Source organism: Nuphar pumila, chromosome 15, assembly GCF_984573655.1.
Source record: "Nuphar pumila chromosome 15, dmNupPumi1.hap1.1, whole genome shotgun sequence".
Taxonomy (NCBI): domain Eukaryota; kingdom Viridiplantae; phylum Streptophyta; class Magnoliopsida; order Nymphaeales; family Nymphaeaceae; genus Nuphar; species Nuphar pumila.
The window spans coordinates 90,769,217-90,792,944 of NC_143263.1; the positions used below are offsets into that span (position 1 = coordinate 90,769,217).

The 23,728-nt window shown below is 38.2% G+C and overlaps 1 protein-coding gene across 1 annotated transcript in view; it reads left to right on the forward strand.

Moving 5' to 3' along the window:
* The window catches only part of LOC149815977 (protein transport protein SEC24 C-like), a 175,970-nt gene that overhangs the window by 14,475 nt on the left and 137,767 nt on the right, over window positions 1-23,728 (forward strand). The window contains exons 2-4 of the mRNA XM_089988866.1: window positions 2,269-2,541; window positions 2,716-2,790; window positions 2,901-2,999. Coding sequence (XP_089844992.1) covers window positions 2,269-2,541; window positions 2,716-2,790; window positions 2,901-2,999 — 447 coding nt within the window. The remainder of the gene's footprint in view (window positions 1-2,268; window positions 2,542-2,715; window positions 2,791-2,900; window positions 3,000-23,728) is intronic.

The following is a 23,728-nucleotide window of genomic DNA, read 5'->3' on the forward strand; positions in this document are numbered from 1 at the left end:
ATATGAGAGATAGGAAATCGAGGGATCTGAGTATGGTTAGATGTATCAAAGATGAAACACAAAGGGTTTTAGTCAAAGATGAAGAGATTAAGGAGAGTTGGAAAGATTATTTTGATAAGCTATTTAATGGAAGTAATGCTTAGGATCTTGGAGACTTCTCCATTCATTTTCATGAGATTAATTTTGACTTCATGCGCAAGATTCAAAAGAAAGAAATTGCAGAGGCTTTGAAGAAAATGAAATCAAGAAGGGCAGGTAGTTGACCCAGATGGTATACCTATCGAGGCTTGGAAGTGCTTGTGAGAGAAAGGTTTAGAATGGTTGACAAATCTTTTTAACAAGATTTGGCGGACAAATAAGATGCCTAATGAATGAAGGAAGAGTACTTTGGTGACTCTATATAAGAATATGGGTGATATACAAGATTGCACAAACTATCGTGGTATAAAACTCATGAGTCATACTATAAAACTTTGGGAGAGGGTGATTGAGTCTAGGTTGCGGAAGGTTGTCATGATATCGGAGAATCAATTTGGTTTTATGCCTGGAAGATCAACTATGGAAGCTATACATCTTCTTAAACAACTTATTGAGAGAAATAGAGAGAGGAACAAAGATTTGCATATGGTTTTTATTGATTTGGAGAAGGCATACGATAGAGTACCTAGGGACCTTCTCTGGTGGACAATGATGAAGAAAGATGTTTCTCTCAAGTACATTAGTATAATTAAGGATATGTATGAAGGAGTAGTAACCAATGTCCGCACTTGTGGAAGGGTGACAACCAATTTTCCTATAACGGTTGGGTTACATCAAGGATCTGCTTTAAGCCCTTTCTTATTTGCTATAGTGATGGATGAGCTTACGCGATTAATTCAAGAAAATGTACCGTGGTGTATGTTGTTTGCTGATGATATTGTTTTGATTGATGAGTCTAGAGCTGAGGTTAATGCTAAGTTAGAATTATGAAGACAGACATTGGAAGCAAGAGGTTTTAAGTTGAGTAAGAGTAAGGCAGAATATATGGAATGTCGGTTTAGTAAGCAACAAAGTAGTGATGGGAGTGTGGTGAAGCTTGGTGAATAAGAAATACCGGTGGATGATTGTTTCAAATATTTGGGATCTATCATTCAAAAGTATGGAGAAATTGATGGAGATCTAAATCATAGGATAAAGGTTGGGTGGATGAAATGGAAAAGTGCAACTTGAGTGTTATGCGATCGTAGAATGCCATTGCGGTTGGAGGGAAAGTTTTATAGGACGACTATTAGGCCCGCTTTATTATATAGTACGGAATGTTGCCTGCCAAGAGACATCATATTCAAAAAATGAGTGTAGCTGAGATGCGTATGCTTGGATGGATGTGTGGAAATACAATAAAAGATGAGATTCGGAACAAGGAGATAGGTAAGAAGGTAGGCGTTGCACCCATTGAAAATAAGATGAGAGAGGATTGTTTACGGTGGTTTGGACATATTCGGCGAAGGTCTAATGATGCTCCAGTTAGAAGGATGGAGAAATGAGAAAATATATTAGTTAAAAGAGGTCGGGGTAGGCCTAGGAAGACTTGGATGGAGATGATAGGAAAGGATATGAATGCTTTGAACCTCACCGAGGACATGGCATTGGATAAAAATGATTGGAGGAGAAGGATTCATGTGGAAGACCCAGAATGATTTTCTTTTTTGGTTCATATCGCCGACCCCAATTGTTTTGGGATGAAGGCGTAGTTGTTTGTTGTGTAGTAAATGGTATTCATAGTTAATGGTTAAATAATTGTGATTAAAAAATTCAAATAATATCCTAGTTGGGGGGATGCTATCTTCATATTTCAGGGCTGGCAGGTGTAAGTCCCACCCCCTCTTTCATGTAATTGTTAAAAACTATTTCAGACGTTTGGCTTGTGTGCAGCTCTATGTATAGTGTAACTGGTGCATGATTGATATTTACATCTTTCATTTTACATTACAATTTGCTTATACTAAACTATTAGCTCTTTTCTCTGTTTCTGGCATATACTGACTGTAGCTTCTTGCACTTTGAGTACTGTATGCTTTTGGCAAGTATCATTCCCTTTTCATCAATTGGCATTACCTTTTTTTGGGTTTATTACTTGTTGCATCATTTGTTTATATGATTGCCCATCTTGTCAAGTTCTGGTTGACAATATTCCATGTTTTCAATTGCAATTTCTGGTTTCATTATCTTGACAGAAATTTGATACCAATTTTCACCATTTCTTTTTTGTATTATCTTTTCAAATGCTAGGTTCCAGTGCTAGCTGGAGGCGTGCAACCGCCACAAATGTATCCTGGAGCACCACTACCTCCAACAAATCAGCCTGTTCATCTTGGGCCACCTGGAATGGGTCATCCTCCAGGAACTGGAATGCTGGGCTTGACCAGAACAGGTTCCCCTGTTGGTGGATCTCCCATGTCTGGGGCTTCTAAAATTGATCCAAACCAGATGCCACGTCCCATACCCAGTTCCTCCACGATAACATTTGAAACTCGTCAGAACAATCAAGCAAATCTTCCTCCGGTATCTTTAATGACATTTAATTGTTTGTTGTTTTGTCTTCTCATATTTTTCACAAAGTAATGGTTTTAATGCACTAGGAAATTATTTACCCCTTTATTTATACAACTTTATAGACTGTAAAGCATAAGGGTTGTTTTATTTGCACTTGCTGAGCAATTATTTGTTTTCTTCAAGCCTGCCACAAGTGACTATGTGGCCATAGATACTGGGAATTGCAGTCCACGGTACATGAGATGTACCATGAATCAGGTAATTCTCTAGGAAGTTCAATGGTTAATTTGATATAATAATTTTATTTTTCGCTTCATCTATTCTTTTTGGTATAGTCAACCTCCTTTGGTTCATTCAACATGTTCCAGATTCCATGCACTGGCGATCTTTTGTCAACATCGAGTATGCCATTGTCTCTGATGGTTCAGCCTTTGGCATTTCCTCATCCTTCGGAGGAGCCTATCCAAGTAAGATTAAGCTTTTGTTATTTGAGTTTCTCATGCTTAACATTCCTTATGATGTTTCATAAAAAAAATTTCCTTATGATGGATTTAATTGCATCATTGCATGATCTTTCATGAATCTTAGTAGCTGTAAGACAATGTATCTGGTCAATGTAGTTGGGTATTATAACAAAACCATACATGGGATTTATTGGGCTAATCTATTTGATCTATTTGCTTTCTTCACCTTGGGGATCATGAACTGCAGTTCCTTGTGGCCTCATGCTAAGACGTTTCATTTAAATTTGGCTTGAATTCTCTCTGAGAGAGAAATTCAAGTATTCTTATTACCTGTTGGAAATATAATTCAAACCCCTAATCTAATGCCATAATAAATGGGTTACAAAACTGTCACTTGTATCCAATATGTTCTTTATAGAAATGTTCTTATTGCCTGTCAATCGTAGAGCTAGAAAATGCAAATTTGTCTGTTATCCTCCATATCAGGAGTACAAGTGCTATGATCCTGTTATGAGAAAGAAGTTTGTTTGCATAGATGTAACATTTTTTTGAGAAACCCTTAATGTACATAGGAAAATAATGAGAAGAGTTCCTAAATGGGAACAGAGAAGGGTTGGAAACTTGATCTTCCTAGAGTTCCTTTTGAAAGTAAAAAAAGGGAAATGGTTGCTCCTAGACCTGAGATTACCAAGGTTTATATTAGAGAGACAGAGGTCTTCTAACCTCTATGTCCACATTAGAAGAGACTCTTGACGCAAGATTCCAAGAAACACGAGGACAAGAATCAGAAATTTCAGTACCTCCAGTAAGTGATCTTGACTTACCTATAGCCTTGCCCAAGGGAAAGAGACAATGTATCACTTATTCCATGCACAACTTTGCATAATATCAATTCCTTCCTAAATCTTGCAGGACCTTCATTGCCACGTGAGCTTTTTCCAATCTCAAAGAGTGTGATGGAGGTTCTGAAAAGTGAAATGAAAGCTTTGGAGAAGAATCACACATAGGCCTTGGTGTTTTTACATCCCAATAAAAAGGTTATGGATTGTAAATGGTTATATTCTCTCAAGTTCAAGCCTGGTGGTACCATCGAATGATATAAAACATGTTTAGTGGCGAAGAGGTAGGACTTATGGGACAAGGACAAATTAGCAAGAGACGTTTGCACCAATAGCAAAGTTTAATTCCATAAGAGTCATCCTTGCTCTATCGGTTTAGAGATATGGCCCATGTTGCCACGAAATGCTAATGAAGAGAAATTGTAACGCCCCAAAATTTCAAACTTGTAAACCTTTCAGAAAAACAGACAAGAGACTAAAAAGAAATCTCTTTATTTCAAAGATGGTTTATGAAATCAGCGAAAGACTATTCTTTTGTTAATTTCAGAAAGGCAAGCTGACAACTTTGGGCGCGTTAGCTAAACGAACCAAAGCGCACAACCCACGCTACTTGCAAACACTTGGAAAAACCACTTTCATTTAAGAAGTTCTCCAAATAGTACAAAATTTGGATATCCCAAGGAAAATCTGTTACAAAACCCTAAATGTCCAGGACACAAGCTAAGAGCAGGAAGAAAAAAGTCTTGGAGCCATCTTGCCATCGCGCCATCGCCCGTGGTGTACCTAATCATCACCTGTACCCATGGAATGAGTTAGTTTCACGAAAAAATAGTAGGTGCACAAAAGAGACTACAGAAAACTGAATTATGTACATTTAATTCAGCAGGTTACTCAGTTTAAAGTACATATGCAGTTAAACAGGTAAGCAATGCAAGCTGGTAAATAGTGCAAAAGCATAAGTAGTACAAGCGAATAAGTGGTGCTAGCGAATAAGTAGTACAAGCGAGTCAATAATACAAGAGAGTAAGGAGTGCAAGCGAGTCAGTAGTGCAAGTGAGTCACGACCAAACAACCAGTGTGAACAGACTTTATGTTTCGATATTACTGGCCTGCAGGTACGTACAGGCAAAACGTAGAAACAACTGAGACTAGTTCGGACGTTTGTTATTCTATGTATTTTCAATAACCCGAATAGCTAGTTGAGTCAACTCCTAAAGGGACGGCTTTAGCTGAGAGAGGATTCCCCAAAGGCTGATAAACAGTGCCACAGATGCATCCAACTTCTGCAGAAGTGTTGAGCTAACTATTGTAGTCCCTTTTCCTTAACTTCAATGACTGGGAAGGCCGGATCATTCCCCGTGGGGTGGTTGTTAACAACCTGTCCATTGGAGTTTTGTACCGCTCTGTCCTCTCCCTTGACAGACAACAAGAAGCGAATGGGTGCGTTTGAGTTGTTTAACTAACGACCCATTCTATGCTGTGGTCTTTAAACCACTCGAGCATCTTGCCTGTGAAAGCGAATGTGATGCCATTTTATGTGATTACAACATTGTGCATTTAACACTGTTCGAGGTCGCACGACCGTCTCATCCGATCATTGCAGTACTAGACGTGTAGTGCACGACTACAAGTACTCTAGGATGAAGGGAGGTATAACTCCTCAATAGAAGCCTCAACAGGAGTGTTTCACAAAGATGTAATGTTTATCAACTTTACTTTTGACATTCTCTATCTTTTGACATTCTTTATCTTTTGAAGCAGCCAGTACCTTGTGCCAACATTATGCATGCAATTTTCTAGAATCTCATCCGCTATCAGGGTATCTACATGACTTGCATGACTCGATACCGGCCTCGATAGATGGGATATAGGTTTCTCAACAGAACCCCTGCTAAGAAGTTCGCTCGAACCCCAACTCGTCTGCAGGACTGCGTACTCGAAGAGTCAGGATCTTTGCGAGGTATCCCTCTCTTAGATGAGGATGTAACGCTAACTCCCAACTCAACTCTCGTCGCAAGAGAGAGAGTGGTGAATGCCCCTTGCATCCTCTACGAGGATGCCTTTTAGGCATACGCAAAGAGCGAAAACCTGCACGTCATCTGCAATAGCAAGGCAATACCAACACATATGCAAAAGCAAGAGCCTAAGTGCGACGACAAGGTGAAGGCGGTAAGCAGAAGTGCAACGCAAAACCTCGACACAACGCACAACAGCAAATAAAAACTATAAGCAGAAGTGCAACACAAAACCTCAGCGCGATGCGCGACGACAAGTAAAGACTGATCGAAGGTAAAGGGAAAGGATCACGAAACCACGTCCTTGAGTTAAGTGCATACTCGTATCAATATATATATATTTGTATATATATATATTTATTTAATGGTCGTTTTTAGTTTAATTGAACTTAATTCAATTATCCAAGTCTTCCGTGCAATCTTTCCCTACCTCGAAGAGTTGCACGCTTGTTGGCGTCTGCGAGTGTACACGATTAACGGCTCGGGTCGCGGAGCGCGAGCGAAATCCATCGTAGCTGCAAATATGCGATATTAACATGCAACCAAGACAAAAGCAAAAATAAGGAGAAGACTCAACTTCTCCAATATATAGGGCTGGGGCAGGGCCGAACGACTCTTGCCGCGAAAAGAACAGGTGCACGAGCCATCGACCCCCACTGGTTATTTAAAAAAAAGGTAGGGGGCCATCGGCCCTGCTGAAAAAGTACAAAAGGGCAGGGACCGATGGCCCCTACTGGAACAACAAAAAGGGCAGGGGCTGATGTCCCCTGCTGGAATAGTAAAAAGGGCAGGGCCCTGCCAGGAAAATGAGCAAAGAGAGAGAGAAACGCAGGGGCCAAGAGCCCCCCTGCGACTTTTGGGAGAGGAGGCAGGGGCCTCGATTTGCTTAACAGGGAAACGAGACAGGGACCAAAGGCCCCTGTCGGTTCCTTAGAGGAATAGGAGGCAGGGAGGGATCTCGACCATCCCTGGTAGAGACAAAAGGGCAGGCAGGGGCCCCAAAACCCCCTGCCGGAACACTCCTCACAGGCGGTAGGGGTTTTACCCCTGCTGACCTGTCGGCAATAGGTGGGGCTAAAACCCCTGTCGCATGACCCTTCCCCGTCGTAAACAACCGACGAGAAGGGGCTTTTGCCCCCGTCTGTCGATGACAAGGAGAAGAGGAGAAAAGAGGCGGCGAAAGGGAAAAGAAAGGCGTACCTGGTGGTCGCTGGAGGGAAGCTCGCCGGAAGGAAGGGGGTCGCCGATGAAGCTCCGGTCGGTCGACGATCGGAAAGGAGGTCGCAGGTGGCGGCGGGCTGACAATGGCCTCCGACGAATCGAGGAAGACGAGAGAGTCGGTGAGGGAGAGATAGTAAGAGAGAAGAGGCGAGAGAGCAAAGAGGGGAAAGGCGGTGAGGGGGGTTTTGTAACCCTCCTCTCGCCTGCCTCGTTGTCTTTAATGACAGCGAGATGCGGTGGTCCGGGTCGGGTCCGGATCCGGCCCGAATCAATACATTTTTTTTCTTTAAGTTGTTACAGAAATAATGTCTCCAAGAGACAAACAAATGCACACACAAACAAATAGCCACTAATGGTCTAGATTACAACAAACCACAAAGTGGTAAATAAGCAAAGAGAGAGAGAAGAGCTAAAAAATACCGCATTCACTTAAGAAGAGCTTCAAAGAAGCTTAACAAATACATGGGGCATTGCCCCTTATTTATACAAATAATGGGACCCTTGGAGGGGCTCCCATAGAGTCGTTGGAGCCCCTCCAACGGTCCTAAATATGACTGTTGGAGGGGTCCAACGTCTCTATGTGGACCCCTCTTATTTGAATAAAAAAAAAGAAAAGAATAAAAAGAAAATACAAAAGAAAAAGAAGAAAAAGAAAAGCATATTTCAAAAAAGAATATGCGTGTTTATAAGGAAAAGACTATTTTATCCCTAGTGGGTATTACAAAAATAGTATATATATCTATATATATTTAGGACACATAGACATATATATTGAATATATATATGTATTCTGTCACAATCTATATATATATATATATATATATATATGTAGCGAAGTATGCAGAAAGATAAAGAATGCTAAAAAGCATTCACAATGTCCTACAATGGACTAATACACAAAAGGAACAATAGCCAAGTCCACTATGGGACAATACATACATAAGTTTTAAGGAAAGCGCAAACTAAAATATAAAAACTCTTTATTGAGAGAGAGAGAGAGAGCATTAAGGCCTGAAGCAGTGTTGTGAAAAGCGTTGAGGCGTAGCGAGGCGCTCCACCAAAATCTGAGGCGAGGCGTAAGCCTCGAGGTGTAAAGCGTAAGCCTCAAAGTTTTTTTTTTAAAACTTAAAAAAACTATAAAAAATATCTAAAATTATAAATAAATAAAAAAATCTTTATTGATGAAGCAACAACCAACATGAAATAAAAAATCTCAAATAAATACTGAAAAAAATATGAGATTAACATGTAAAAGTAACATTAATGCAACAACTTAATCTATGTAAGTATCTAAAAAATAAAACATGGGCATTCATTAAATTAAAAATTGTTTCACTTTCTACAGCTGCATGCTTTCTTGAATTAAAAAAATATAGAAAAATTTTAAAAAAAGATAAACATCGTACATCTGTGCATGAACTGCAGCATAAAATATCAGTAAGCATCCTTGTGGACAAAACACAAACGAATTATTCTTTTCTAAAAAGAATCAAAACTGCCGTGGAACTTAACACATAGATCACTTTCTGTCAATGTGCTTAATACAGAAATTCAAAACTGTCATTAGGCTTAATACATCTATGTCCTGTCAACAACAACAACAACAACAACCACGACGACGACGACGACGACGACGACGACGACGACGACGACGACGACGACGACGACGACGACGACGACGACGACGACGACGACGACGACGACGACGACGACGACGACGACGACGACGACGACGACGACGACGACGACGACGACGACGACGACGACGACGACGACGACGACGACGACGACGACGACGACGACGACGACGACGACGACGACGACGACGACGACGACGACGACGACGACGACGACGACGACGACGACGACGACGACGACGACGACGACGACGACGACGACGACGACGACGACGACGACGACGACGACGACGACGACGACGACGACGACGACGACGACGACGACGACGACGACGACGACGACGACGACGACGACGACGACGACGACGACAACAACAACTGGGATCTGTGATATGAACCAAAAAAGAAAATAATTCTAGGTCTTCCACATGAATCTTTTTCCTCCAATCATTTCTATCCAATGCCATGTCCTCGGTGAGGTTCAAAGCATTCATATCCTTTCCTATCACCTCCATCCATGTCTTCCTAGGCCTAGATCGACCTCTTTTAACTAATATATTTTCCCATTTCTCCATCCTTCTAACTGGAGCATCATTAGGCCTTCGCCGAATATGTCCAAACCACCGTAAACGATTCTCTCTCATCTTATTTTCAATGGGTGCAACGCCTACCTTCTTACGTATCTCCTCGTTCCGAATCTTATCTTTTATTGTATTTCCACACATCCATCTAAGCATACGTATCTCAGCTACACTTATTTTTTGAATATGATGTCTCTTGGCAGCCCAACATTCTGTACCATATAGTAAAACGGGCCTAATAGTCATCCTATAAAACTTTTCCTTCAACCGCAATTGCATTCTACGATCGCACAACACTCCAGTTGCACTTTTCCATTTCATCCACCCAACCTTTATCCTATGATTTACATCTCCATCATACTTTTGAATGATAGATCCCAAATATTTGAAAGAATTATCCACCGGTATTTCTGGCTCACCAAGCTTCACTACACTCCCATCTCTATTTCGTTGTTTACTAAATCGACATTCCATGTATTCTGTCTTACTCTTACTCAACTTAAAACCTCTTGCTTCCAATATCTGTCTCCATAATTCTAACTTAGCATTAACCCCAGCTCTAGACTCATCAATCAAAACAATATCATCAGCAAACAACATACACCACAGCACATTTTCTTGAATTGATCTCGTAAGATCATCCATCACTATAGCAAATAGGAAAGGGCTTAAAGCAGATGTAACCCAACCGTTATAGGAAAATTGGTTGTCACCCCTCCACAAGTGTGGACATTGGTTACTACTCCTTCATACATATCTTTAATTATACTAATGTACTTAAGAGAAACACCTTTCTTCATCATTGTCCACCAGAGAACGTCCCTAGGTACTCTATCGTATGCCTTCTCCAAGTCAATAAAAACCATATGCAAATCTTTGTTCCTCTCTCTATTTCTCTCAATAAGTTGTCTAAGATGTATAGCTTCCATAGTTGATCTTCGAGGCATAAAACCAAATTGATTTTCCGATATCATGACAACCTTCCTCAACTTAGACTCAATCACCCTCTCCCAAAGTTTCATAGTATGACTCATGAGTTTTATACCACGATAGTTTGTGCAATCTTGTATATCACCCTTATTCTTATATAGAGGCACCAAAGTACTCTTCCTCCATTCATTAGGCATCTTATTTGTCCGCCAAATCTTGTTAAAAAGATTTGTGAACCATTCTAAACCTTTCTCTCCCAAGCATTTCTAAGCCTCAATAGGTATAGCATCTGGGCCTACTGCCCTTCTTGATTTCATTTTCTTCAAAGCTTCTGCAATTTCTTTCTTTTGAATCTTGCGCATGAAGTCACAATTCATCTCATGAAAAGGAACAGAGAAGTCTCCAAGATCCTGAGCATGACTTCCATTAAATAGCTTATCAAAATAATCTTTCTATCTCTCCTTAATCTCCTCATCTGTGACTAAAACCCTTTGCGTTTCGTCTTTGATACATCTAACCATACCCAGATCCCTCGTTTTCCTATCTCTCATCTTTGCAAGCCTATAAATATCCTTCTCGCCTACTTTGGTATCCAACTTGTCATAAACCTCCTTATATACCTTAGCCCTCGCGTTTCGAACTACTTTTTTAGCTTCCTTCTTTGATATCATATACTTCTCCAAATTCTCATTATCACGACTCTTACTTAGATTTCTATAACACTCTCTTTTAACCTTAATAGCTAATTTGACATTCTCGTTCCACCATGATGTATCCTTACCTAGCGGTGCACCGCCTTTAGACTCACCCAATACCTCCTTAGCCACTTTTCTCATGCCACCCGCTATCTTATTCCACATTGATTCTGAATCCTCCTCGAGACACCAATCAGCTTCCTTAACTACCTGCTCTACAAACATTCCTTGTTTAGCTCCTTTTAGTGCCCACCACTTAATTCTAGGATCTATCATATGTCTATCCCTTTTACGGCATTGTCTAATTCTAAGATCTAAAATTAAGACTCTATGTTGTGTAGCTACACTTTCTCCCGGTATAACCTTACAATCGATGCAACAACCCCTATCTCTCTTTCTAAGTAGGAAAAAATCTATCTGACTCGTATTAACCCCACCTTTAAATGTTACTAGGTGAGACTCCCTGTTCCTAAACCAAGTGTTTGCTAAGATTATATCATAGGACAAACAAAAATCTAAAATCCTTTCTCCACTTTCATTTCTTTCTCCTGTACCATAGCCTCCATGGATACTCTCAAATCCATCCCTACTAATGCCTACATGTCCATTAAGGTCACCGCCGATGAAAAGCTTTTCTCCATAAGATATCCATTGTACTACTCCATCTAAATCTTCCCAAAATTGATGCTTAATGGAATCATCTAAACCTACTTGAGGTGCATAAACACTAATAATATTAATAATATCCGAACCTAATACTAATTTAATAAGTAAAATCCTATCACCCTTCCTACGAACCTCAACTACATTATCTATAAACTCACAACTCATAACAATCCCTACTCCATTCCTATTCCTATTTATTCCTGTATACCAATTCTTATATCCCCAAGGTTCTATCACTTTTTCTTTCTCACCTACCCATTTGGTCTCTTGTAGACATAAAATATCAATCTTTCTCCTACACATAACATCTACTAACTCTACCAACTTACCTGTTAAAGATCCTATGTTCCAAGTGGCTAACCTAATTTTTTGGTCTTGGACTAACTTTTTTACCCCCACCTGTCCAACAAAGTGAGGGAATCCTTGCCTATTTGACACCACACTCGGGCGCCGGTGTGACGCGTCGCTTCCGGGCGACGACCTAGCAACCCTTGCCCTTTTATCACTGCCTCCGGGCCTATAGAGTACAGCGCGTCGATCAGTAGGGAACGCCCCAACGAAATTCTCATATTGGTTCATATTCATAGGGTATAACTAAGTTTTTATGCTGGCTGTCACAGGCCTACCGCAACCCTCCTCCTTTACCCGGGCTTGGGACCGGCATTGTATAACTAAACAGTTATACACAAGCGGAGTTTGCGGGACCCAAGAATGCCAAAAATAAGAATGCACGAGAACTGTTTGTTGAAGTGTGCTACTCTTGGTTCTTTCTTATACCAGGCCTTTCTGACCCAGTTTACGCAAATTGAAATATTATGAACTGTATTTTGTAGCTGCTGTTACTTCAAAAATAAGTCTGACACATTAGAGGAGGCTGAGAGAGCAATGCTGGAGACATATTGTGAGAGAGCTGATGTAAAAGATAGGCAGACAATTCTGGATATTGGGTGTGTCTGGGGATCTCTTTCTATATACATTGCTCAGAAATACAATAATACCCATGTCACTGGAATTTGTAATTCTGAATTGATGCAGGCCTTCATTTGGTATGGTGTTACTGAAGCCAGGAAAGACAGATAGTTGAATGAGCATTGGTCACCTCCCCAATAGACAGAGGTGGACTAGGCATCACCAGGTTAGATGTCTTTAATAGAGCCCTGCTGGCAGACTAGGGGTGGGTGTGATGCACTGAAGACAAGATCTGGCATTGGGTGGTTTCCAAACATGCCTTATTAAGTGCTGACACTTCCCCTAGAGCTCGCATGTTTTCATGGTTGGTCTCTCTTGACAACCCAGTTTAACCTTAAAAAGAGAGACAGTCATGTGGCCAGTAAATGCATTATGTGTGAACACGAGGAAGAAGACTATGCAGAGATCCTACCTTAACCGGTGTTTGGGGCTGTTGTTGTTGCGAGAAGGAGGTCGTCGGCGACGGTGGTCCTGCTGTCGTGCACGAAAACGAGAGGGAGATGAGAGGCAGAGGGATATAGGAGGTGAGAAAAAAATAAAAACACATAAAAGGGGTCGGTAGGGCTTTGTTTAAGCCCTATTTTTTTTGGTCGAATGAGGGTTTTGACCCTCATTTGACCAAATAAATCGAGGCATGTGCGCCTCAGTCCGAGGCTAGCTTCGCCTCAAGGCGTGCGCCTCAAGGGTATTGCGCCTTATGCCTGCGCCTCAAGGCACAAAGCCCCTCGCCTTTAGGCGAGGCGCATTTTTTGCGCCTTGAGGCATGTTTTTAATAACACTGGCTTGAAGAAATACAAGGGGATACACCCCTATTTATACAAATGAAATAACATAAAAAAGGTGGCCAAAAGGGGGCTCCCAAAGAGTCGTTGGGAGCCCCCAACGACTTTATTGTGGCCCCCCTTAAGTGGCTTGAAAAAATACAAATAAAAGAAAAAAATAGAATAAAAGAAAGTAAAAAATAAATAAAAAAGAAAAACAATTGTGAAAATACTATAATATCCCTATCAGGTATTATATATATATATTAATACATATATTTTAACACCCCCCTCAAACTTTACAGGGAGATGACCGAAAGATTGCCAAGGAGAAACATGAATATTCTGATGTGACATATGGCAATGTAATTGTTCCACGTAGATACTCATCACAAACATAGTGACAATCAATCTCTATATGTTTGGTTCGCTCGTGGAAGGTGTGATTGCTGACAATATAAATGACACTTTTGTTGTCACAACAAAGCTTATCAACTCCCATATCTTTGAGAAGATTTCGAAGCCAAACAAGTTTCATTGTAGTAGTTGCCATAGCCTGGTATTTAGCTTTAGTAGAGGATAGTGAAACTTTCTGTTGCTTCTTACATCTCTAAGCAATTAAGGAATCTCCTAGAAAAGCACAGAAACCAGTAGTTGAAATTCTATCATTAGGGTTACCTCTCCAATCTGCATTAATATAAGCAAGTAAATTTAATGAAGAAGATAAGGATAGTAATAACGCTTTAGTTATGGTGTTTTTGATGTATCGGATGACCCGGAGCACAACACCCATATGCACAGTTGTAGGAGCATGCTGAAATTGACTAGCAGAGTGAACAACATGAGTGATGTCAGGCCTAGTGATAGTTAGATATGTGAGAAATCCAATTAGTTGTTTGTAGGGTGTGGGATCTTCTAGAAGAACCCCATCCTCCAACCTTAATTTGACATTTATGACTTGTGGAGTAATGCCAGACTTATTTCATATATTTGCAGCAAGCTTAATCTGTGATAAAATATATCTTCGGGGAGAATATGCAACTTCAATACCAAGAAAATATCTAAGAAACCTAAATCAGACATGTCAAAGTTATCCATTTAGCATATTTTTAACATTAACAATACTATCTTGATTATTTCCTGTGATAATCATGTCATCAACATAAAATAATAGGATAACAATCTTAGTACCTACACTTTTCACAAAAAGAGTAGTGTCAGTATAACAGGAACAAAATTCCAATTTAATCATGATATCACTAAATCGAACATACCAAGCCTTTGGGGCTTGCTTAAGACCATATAAAGCTTTTAAAAGTTTAAGAGTTTGACCTTGTCCAATGGTAACTTTGGGTGGCGGATCCATATATACTTCTTCATTGAGATTTCTATTAAGAAATACATTTTTCACATCGAGTTGATATATAGGCCATTTTTTGATTGATGCGACAACTATTAAGGTTCTAACACTTGTCATTTTGGCTATAGGAGCGAATGTTTCCTCGTAGTCAATCCTATATTCTTGCGAATATCCCTTAGCCACTAATCTGGTCTTATATCTTTCTAAGGATCCATCGCTTTTGGTTTTAACCTTATAGATCCATCGACATCCGATAGGTTTTTTATGTGAAGGTAGTTTGACTATTTTCCAAGTATTGGCCTTTCGTAAGGCATCTAGTTCTACTTTCATGGCTTCAACCCAATGTGATATAGTTTTGGCTTCATTATAGTTAGCGGGTTCATAATATGAATGTAGTGTTATTAGACAAGCCCGATAGTTAGGTGTTAGAGACTTATATAACACAAACCTATTGGGTGTAATTGATTCTCTAGAAGATCTCCTAACAAGGGGTTCCTCTAAAGATTCAGTAAGTTGAAAAAATTTCTCCAAGGCACTAATAGGCCTTTCTTGGTCTGTTCGGGTATAAACATTAATATTATCATTACTGATATCACCGTTATATGGTGATATATCAATATTAGATACATCACAAGTATCCTCTATATTTTCCGGATGATTCATAGAATCATCACATATATCATCCATACGATCATGTAAAATATGTAGTCAACTTCATTTTGTTTTCCTAGGTTTTCAAATCCATTTTCTTCTTCCAAAAAGGTTACGTCTTTTGAAACATATAGTTTGTTATTTTTGGAATCAAAACATCTGTAGCCTTTTTGATTTTCCCCGTAGCCCAAAAAGACACATTCAATCGCCTTTGGGGATAACTTATCTCTCTTATGTAAGAGGACAAAGCATTTACAACCAAAGATGCGAAGGCGATTGTAGTCGGGTGAGAATTTGAAAAGTTTTTCATATGGAGAAACATTTTTTAGTTTAGAAGAGGGCATTCTATTGATTAAATATGTTGAGGTCAAGACGACTTCGACCCAATTTTTTTTTAGAATATTTTTAGAGACAAACAACGTTCTAGCGGTTTCGATAACATGTTTATGTTTTCTTTCTGCTAGTCCATTTTGTTGTGGAGTTCTAGGGCACGATTTTTGGTGACAAATCTCATTTTATTTTAAATATTCTCCATCGAAATCAGATCTAAGAATGGATATATTACTTTGAAATTGATTTTGTGTTTTTCTATGAAACTCTTTAAAGAAGGAAAACACTTTATATTTATGACTAAGAAAATAAATCCGAACATATCTAGTGAAGTCATCAATGAAAGTGACATAGTAAGAGTAACCACCTTTAGACATGACCGGAGATTGACTCCAAACATCCGAGTGCACCAATTCAAAAGGTCTTGTAGAAATAAATGTTTTAATTGGAAATGGAATAGACTTTATTTTCCCCAAAATGCAATCTTTGCAATTAATGTCTTTTTCCTTACAAATTTTGGTTTCAAATGGAAAAAAATACATTTTAGAATAACTTAGATGTCCAAGTCTTTTATGCCAAGTTTCAATGCTTTTATCTTGGACATAAGTACAAAAAGAGTTTGTAGGAAGGTTTAGATGTTCTATATAATAGAGGTCCCCCTTCCTATGGCCTTGCCCAATCCGCTTCCCGGACTGGAGATCCTGCACAAAGCAACCATTAGATGAGAAAGATATTTCACATCCATGGTCGGCAATTTGGGAAACCGAAAAAAGATTCAAATTAAGATTTGGAACAACTCTCACTTTAGGAACAAAGATATTTTGAGAATTTTGAGAGTTAAGTGTTTCAATACTTGTGATTTTTAAAAAAGTCTCATCGGCCGTAGAAACACATGAACTTTTTGAATTGGTGCATACATCGGTTAAAGCATTTTCATGATGGGTCATATGAAAGGATGCTCCAGAGTCTAGGATCCAAGAATACGTACCGGCTGATGATGTAGACACAATGACCGCAACCGATGTGGAGGAAGTGGCTTTGAGAGTTTGTTTAGAGCCATAGATATTTGACCAAGTGTTTCTTTGAGGTCCCCACTCTTGCCTTCATCTTCTTTGTTGGTGGTAGATTCTCCAAGAGAAGCCACCTTAAGCTTGAATGTTCCATTTAGCTTTGGGCATGTGGGTTTGATGGGACCCGACTTATAATAATGATGACATACAATCATCTTTCTTCTTCCATTATAGTTTCCTTGTTTTCCAAAATAGGGTGGTTTATAGGTTTTGACATTGTTGCCGAGTTTGTATACGGCAAACACTTCATCAATGTTTTTACTCATGCCAAGCCTAGTTTCCTCTTGTGGGATTTCGGCTATGACATCTTCAATAGGAGGAAAAATATATCTATGGAGAAGTGATGACCTCACTTGCTCAAATTCGAGATGTAGTCCAAACAAAAATTGGAACAATCGGTTTTGTTCCATTTGTTTTTGTCTTAGTTCGACATCCTCCATAGCCACCCATTTTGGCTCTAAAAGAGCCAACTCATCCCATAATGGGTTTAATGCATTATAATAATCTTGTATACTTGAATCACCTTGTTTGGTGGTTCTAATTTTTTCTTGCAAAAAATATGCTCTTGCAAGATCTTTTTGGTTTTACATATCCTTCATAAAGAACCAAGCCTCATTGGCTCAACGAAATTTAGCTATATTTGCACATACCTTGAGTTCGACATTGTTCATGAACCAAGCAAGGATCTTGGCGTGATTGCTTTTCCAATCTTTAACTTTCTTTTGGTGGTCTTCAATGGCTTTGAGACGAGCATCTCCCTCAAGAGCCTTTTCTTGACCTCCTTCAATCGTGGTGAGCTCTAATCGAGGTTCCGGAATGGACTCATTACATAGCCCCAAAGTTTTTTACCTTTAAGGTTGTTCTACATTGCCGATGCCCACATCATGTAGTTCTTTCCATTGAGCTTGAAGGATAGGTTGATTTTGGATTCCATGATGCCACCAAAGTGTTGTGAAGAACGAAGACAATGAATGTAAAGATGAATATTACGCCCTTTTATGAACCGAATGACTTTGATACCATGTAATGAAGTATGCGAAAAGGTAAAGAAGGCTAAAAAGCATTCACCATGTCCCACAATGGACTAATACGCAAAATGAAGAATAGCCAAGTCCACTATTGGACAATACATACATAAGCTTTAAGCAAAGCACAAGCTAAAATATAAAAACTCTTTATTAAGAAAGAGAGAACACTAAGGCTTGAAGAAATGCAAGGGGATACACCCCTATTTATACAAATGAAATGACATAAAAAAGGAGGCCAAAAGGGGGCTCCCAAAGAGTCGTTGGGAGCCCCCAACAGTCACATTTGTGATCGTTGGGGGGCCCAACGACTCTATTATGGGGGCCCTTAAGTGGCTTGAAAAAATACAAATAAAAGATATAGAATAGAATAAAAAAAAGTAAAAAATAAATAAAAAAGAAAAATAATTGTTTACTAAAACAATTATGAAAAGACTATAATACCCCTATTAGGTATTATAGTATAATATATATATATATATATATATATATATATGTATTAATACATATATTTTAACAATGTATATATATATATATATATATATATATATATATATATATATATATATATATATATATATATATATATATATAGGAAAAATGGTATAATTTAACACCCCCTCTAAACACACAGTGAGATCACCGAGAGTTTGCTAAGGAGAAAATAGAAGCGAGACGATGACGGGGCTTTGGTGAAGAAGTCCGCTAGCTGGTACTCAGAAGAAACATAGGGTAGTTGAATGGTACCCCGTAGGAACTCATCACGAACATAGTGACAATTCATCTCTATGTGCTTTATTCACTCATGGAAGGTGTGGTTGCTAGCAATGTAAATAGCACTCTTGTTGTCGCAACACAACTTCGAAGGAGTTAAGAAGTGGATGCCCTTATCTTTGAGTAAGCTTCTTAACCAGGCAAGTTCAGTGGTAGTGGTAGCCATCGCTCGATACTCAGCCTCTGTTGAAGAAAGAGAAACTTTCTATTGCTTCTTATATCTCCAAGAAATTAGTGACTCTCCAAGAAACACGCAGTAACCTGTTGTAGAAATACGATCATCGGGGTTACCCCCAATTAGAGTCAGTGTATGCAAGTAAATTAAGAGATGAAGAAGATGATAAGAATAATCCTTTTGTTATGGTGCCCTTCAAATATCGAATAATTCTCATAACTGTTGCCATGTGAATTGAGCTAGGGGGAGTCTGAAATTGGCTTGCACTTTGCACAACATGAGTAATATCTGGCCTGGTGATAGATAAATAAGTTAGAGAACTAATCAACTGACAATAAGGAGTGAGATCTGCTAAAGGAGTTCCATCATTGGCTCTCATCTTGTCGTTGATAACTTTTAGAGTCTTCACTTTCTTGTCATTAGTTAACCTAGACCAAGCAATAATGTCTGATGCAAGCTTTATCTGAGATAAAACATACCCCATAGGCGAGTATGCAACTTCAATCCTTAAAAAATACCTTAGAAAACCAATGTTAGACATATCAAAAATTTCTTTTAGAATATTTTTAATACACTCAATGCCCTTTTTGTCATTACCAGTGATGATCATATCATTCACATATAACAATAATATTGTTATGTGCTCTCTTATAGTCTTAACAAACAAAACAATATCAATATGGCAAGAAGAAAAACCATTAGCAAGAACTACTTTGCTAAATAAATTATACCAAGCTTTTGGAGCTTGTTTGAGTCCATAAAGAACTTTGTTAAGTTTTAAAACATTCCCTTTTCCAATCTAAAGACCCGGCGGAGAATCCATAAACACTTCTTCACAAAGATTGCATTTAAAAAAGCATTTTTAACGTCAAGTTAATAAATGAGACATTTTTAATAGATGCTAATGCGATCAAAGTTCGTATACTAGTCATCCTTGCTACAGGGACAAATGTTTCTTCATAATCAATTTCATATTATTGGGTGTAGCCTTTAGCAACTAACCTAGCTTTGTATCTTTCTAGAGTTTCATCGCTCTTGGTTTTGACCTTATATACCCATCTACACCCAATAGCTTTTTTCGCCTAAGGGTTAACTTACAATGGTCCAAGTGTTTGCTTTGTTAAGGGCTTCTAACTCAAGCTTCATAGCTTCAATCCAATGCATGTGTTCTTTAGCTTTTTTAAATGTGGAAGGGTTTATAATATAAATGTATCATCATGAGACAAGTTCTATATGTAGGAGAAAAAGAGTTGACAAAATTTTTTTGTGGAGATCTACTAGTTCGAGAGGATCTCGTAAGTTGGTTTTCTTTAACTTGTTCATTTAGAGAGAAATTTTGAGAATATCTTTCAAATGCATTTTGATGTTCATTTCCCTCACGCCGGGTATATACATTAATATCATTAAGACTCTCTTTGTGAGAATCATCAATAATATGTGACATATCATTATTGTGATGCAAAGTATCATTACAAGTATTATCACAAATTAAATCATTTTGAGACTTAGTTCTAGGTACTAAGTCAAATAGGAAAAACTAATCAATATCTTCTTTAGATGTGTGAATTTTAAAACCATTTTGGTCTTCAAGAAAGGTTATATTTCTTGAGACATAAAGCTTATTATTTCGTACATCATGACACCTATAGCCTTTTTGATTTTCACCGTAGCCGATGAAAGCACATTCAAGGGCTTTTGGTGATAATTTGTCTTGTCCTTGAAAGAGAACAAAGCACTTACATCAAAAAAATTCTTAGTCTTTTAAAATCCGGAGATATTTTAAATAATTTTTCAAATGACGATTTTTTTTTAAAGAAGAAATACGATTTATAAGATAAGTAATGATAAGAATAACTTCGGCCCAAAATTTTTTAGGAATATTTTTAGAAAAAAAGGGTTCTTGTTGTCTCAATTAGATGCCAATGTTTCCTTTCGCCTAAACCATTTTGTTAAGGGGTTTTTGGACAAGATCTTTGGTGTATAATTGCATTTGCTTTAAGGTAATTTTGAAAATCTTTTAACATGTATTAACCTTCGGAATCGGATCTAAAGATACCTATATTGTTTTGAAATTGATTTTGGATGAGAACATGAAATTCTTTAAAATTGGAGAAGACATCGGATTTGTTTTTAATAAAGTGCACCCATGTGTATCTAGTAAAATCATCAATGAAAATAACATAGAAAGAATACCCTCCTTTGGACATAACAGGTGCCGGTCCCCATACATCAGAATGCACAAGTTCAAATGTTCTTTTTGAAACAAAGTTACTACGTGAATACGAAAACGATTGTATTTTGCCAAGTATACAATCATTGCAAGTAAATGTATTTTCATTACACAATTTTTTCAAAAATGAAAAAAGATACAACTTGAAAAATACTAGGATGTCCAAGTCTTTTGTGTCAAGTCTCAATATCTTTAGATTGAACATGATTACAAAAAGATTTGGATGACAAAGTCAAAAAATCCATATAATATAGGTCTTCTCTTCTATGGCCTTGCCCAATCCGCTTTTCAGACTAGAGATCCTGCATATAGCAATGGGTAGGTGAAAAGGAGACACTAAATCCAAAATCTGTGATTTGAGAAACCGACAAAAGATTTAAGTTAAGTTTTGGAAGAATTCTTATCTTTGGAATAAAAAATTCTTTGTTTTGACCATAGACTTTTTCAAGGTTTCCAATTCTTTCAACATCCAAAGATGTTCCATCATCCGTGAAACATAGGATTTAAAAGTATTTAGACTTGGTTTTGATAAAAGAGATGCATTCAAAGTCATATGAAAAGGGGCTCCCGAGTCAAGTATCCAAGATGACATACCTGGAATAAAAGAGATTGCGGCATCAGAGGTGAAAGATGTAGAAGAGTTCATCCTCATGAATTGTTGGAGTGGTTCGGTAAGATGTGCAATAGAATCTTTTATATCTCCATCTTTCTTGGAATCTTCACTTGAATTGATTGGAATCTCCCCTACGGAAGCCACCCTTTTCTTGAGCTTAGGGCAATCCGGCCGAATATGACCCGGTTCATTACAGTGATGGCATATGATTCTTCTTCCACTTCCATTATTATTTTTGAAGAAATGATGTGGTTTATATGGCCTAACATTATTTCTCGGTCTTGACACCGCATGAACTTCATCAACATCCTTTTTTAAAGTAAAGGTCGTTTCTTGGCATAAATTAGCTAATATTTCACTAAGAGGGGTAGAGGCCCTATGAAGAAGGGACCCTCTTAGTTGTTCAAATTCGGGACTAAGCCCATGAATAAATTGAAAAAATCGTTCTTTTTCCATTTGTTCTTGCGTCATGGCCATCACACTACCTTCCCATTGTGGTTCGAGTAGGGAAAGTTCATCCCATAATGAGGATAGGGCACTATAATAGTCCCTAATACTCATATCTCCTTGCTTAGTTTCTCTTACCTTTTCTTGTAAAAAAAAATGTCTAGCAAGGTCATGTTGAGTATACATACCTTTCATGAAAAACCAAGCGTCATTGACTCTCTTGAATTTAGCAAGATTGACGCATATCTTTAGCTCCACGTTGTTCATGAACCATGCTAATATTTTGGCATGCTCACTTTCCCAATCTTACATTTTTGATGAAAAATCTTGAATGACTTTGGCTTTTTATTCTTCATTTAGAGCTTTCTCTTTGTTGCCTTCATTCCTTGTAAGCTTCAGTTGTGGTTTCGGAATGGTTCCAAGCACGTAACCGCAAAGTTTTTTACCTTTGAGATTATTTTCCATGGCGGCCTCCCACATGCGGTGATTTGTTCCATTCAATTTGAATGAAAGATCTATTTTTGAATCCTTGTCGGCCATCTTTTGAAGAAGATCAATGACGAGCAAGTGACAAGAGAAACTACTACTCTCTTCAAATGTGAGCAAGAAGGAAGCAAAGGATGTTTTTCACAACCAAGGCTTTGATACCATGTCATAAAATGCTAATGAAGAGAATTAATGTCTCAAAGAGACAAACAAATGTACACACAAACAAATAGCCACTAATGGACAAGATTACAACAAACCACAAAGTGGTAAATAAGCAAAGAGAGAGAGAGAGAAGTGCTAAAAAATATAGCATTCACTTAAGAGCTTCAAAGAAGCTTAACAAATACATGGGGCTTTGCCCCTTATTTATACACATAATGGGACCCTTGGAGGGGCTCCCATAGAGTCGTTGGAGCCCCTCCAACGGTTCTAAATATGACCGTTGGAGGGGTCCAACGACTCTATGTGGACCCCTCTCATTTGAATAAAAAAAGAAAAGAATAAAAAGAAAATACAAAAGAAAAGGAAGAAAAAAAGCATATTCCAAAAAGAATATGCGAGTTTATAGGGAAAAGACTATTTTACTCCTAGTAGGTATTACAAAAATAGTATATATATATCTATATATATTTAGAAGGACACAGAGACATATATATTGAATATATATATATATACATGTATATGTGTCATAATCTATATATATGTAGATATATATAGGAAAGATGGTATAATTTAACACCTGTATCAACCAGATGTTAAGAATGCATTCTAACATGGAGAACCGGAGTGCTTCTTAGGTAGGTGGGAAGTGCACTTCCTAAAAATTCGCTTTGGAAGCACGATACTCCTCGCTTTTGAAACTTCATGGGAATCTCGATTCTACCACGCTTCTTCTATGCTTACCACATAAAGCTTTCTATATGCTCCTCATGTTTCTTTTCACGTTTTTCATGTATTTTTTCTCATGCTTTCACTCACTTTCCATGTGCTTTCTTTCTCTAAATTGGTAACCATCATTGTTAATTCTTACACTAAAAAATCATGAAATTTAAGAATAGTCATTTTTGTTTGCTTCGTGTTTGATTCCTATTCAGTTCCCATTTTGCTTTCTTGTTTATTCCTGTTTTGCTTTTAAATTGATTCCTCGCTTCTCACTTCCTATAAATTTTAAAATGTCTCATTTCTCGCTTCCGCTTCCTAGTTTGACAACCTTGTGGAGAACTTACTGAAGTGTATGCAGCTCATCTGACCTAG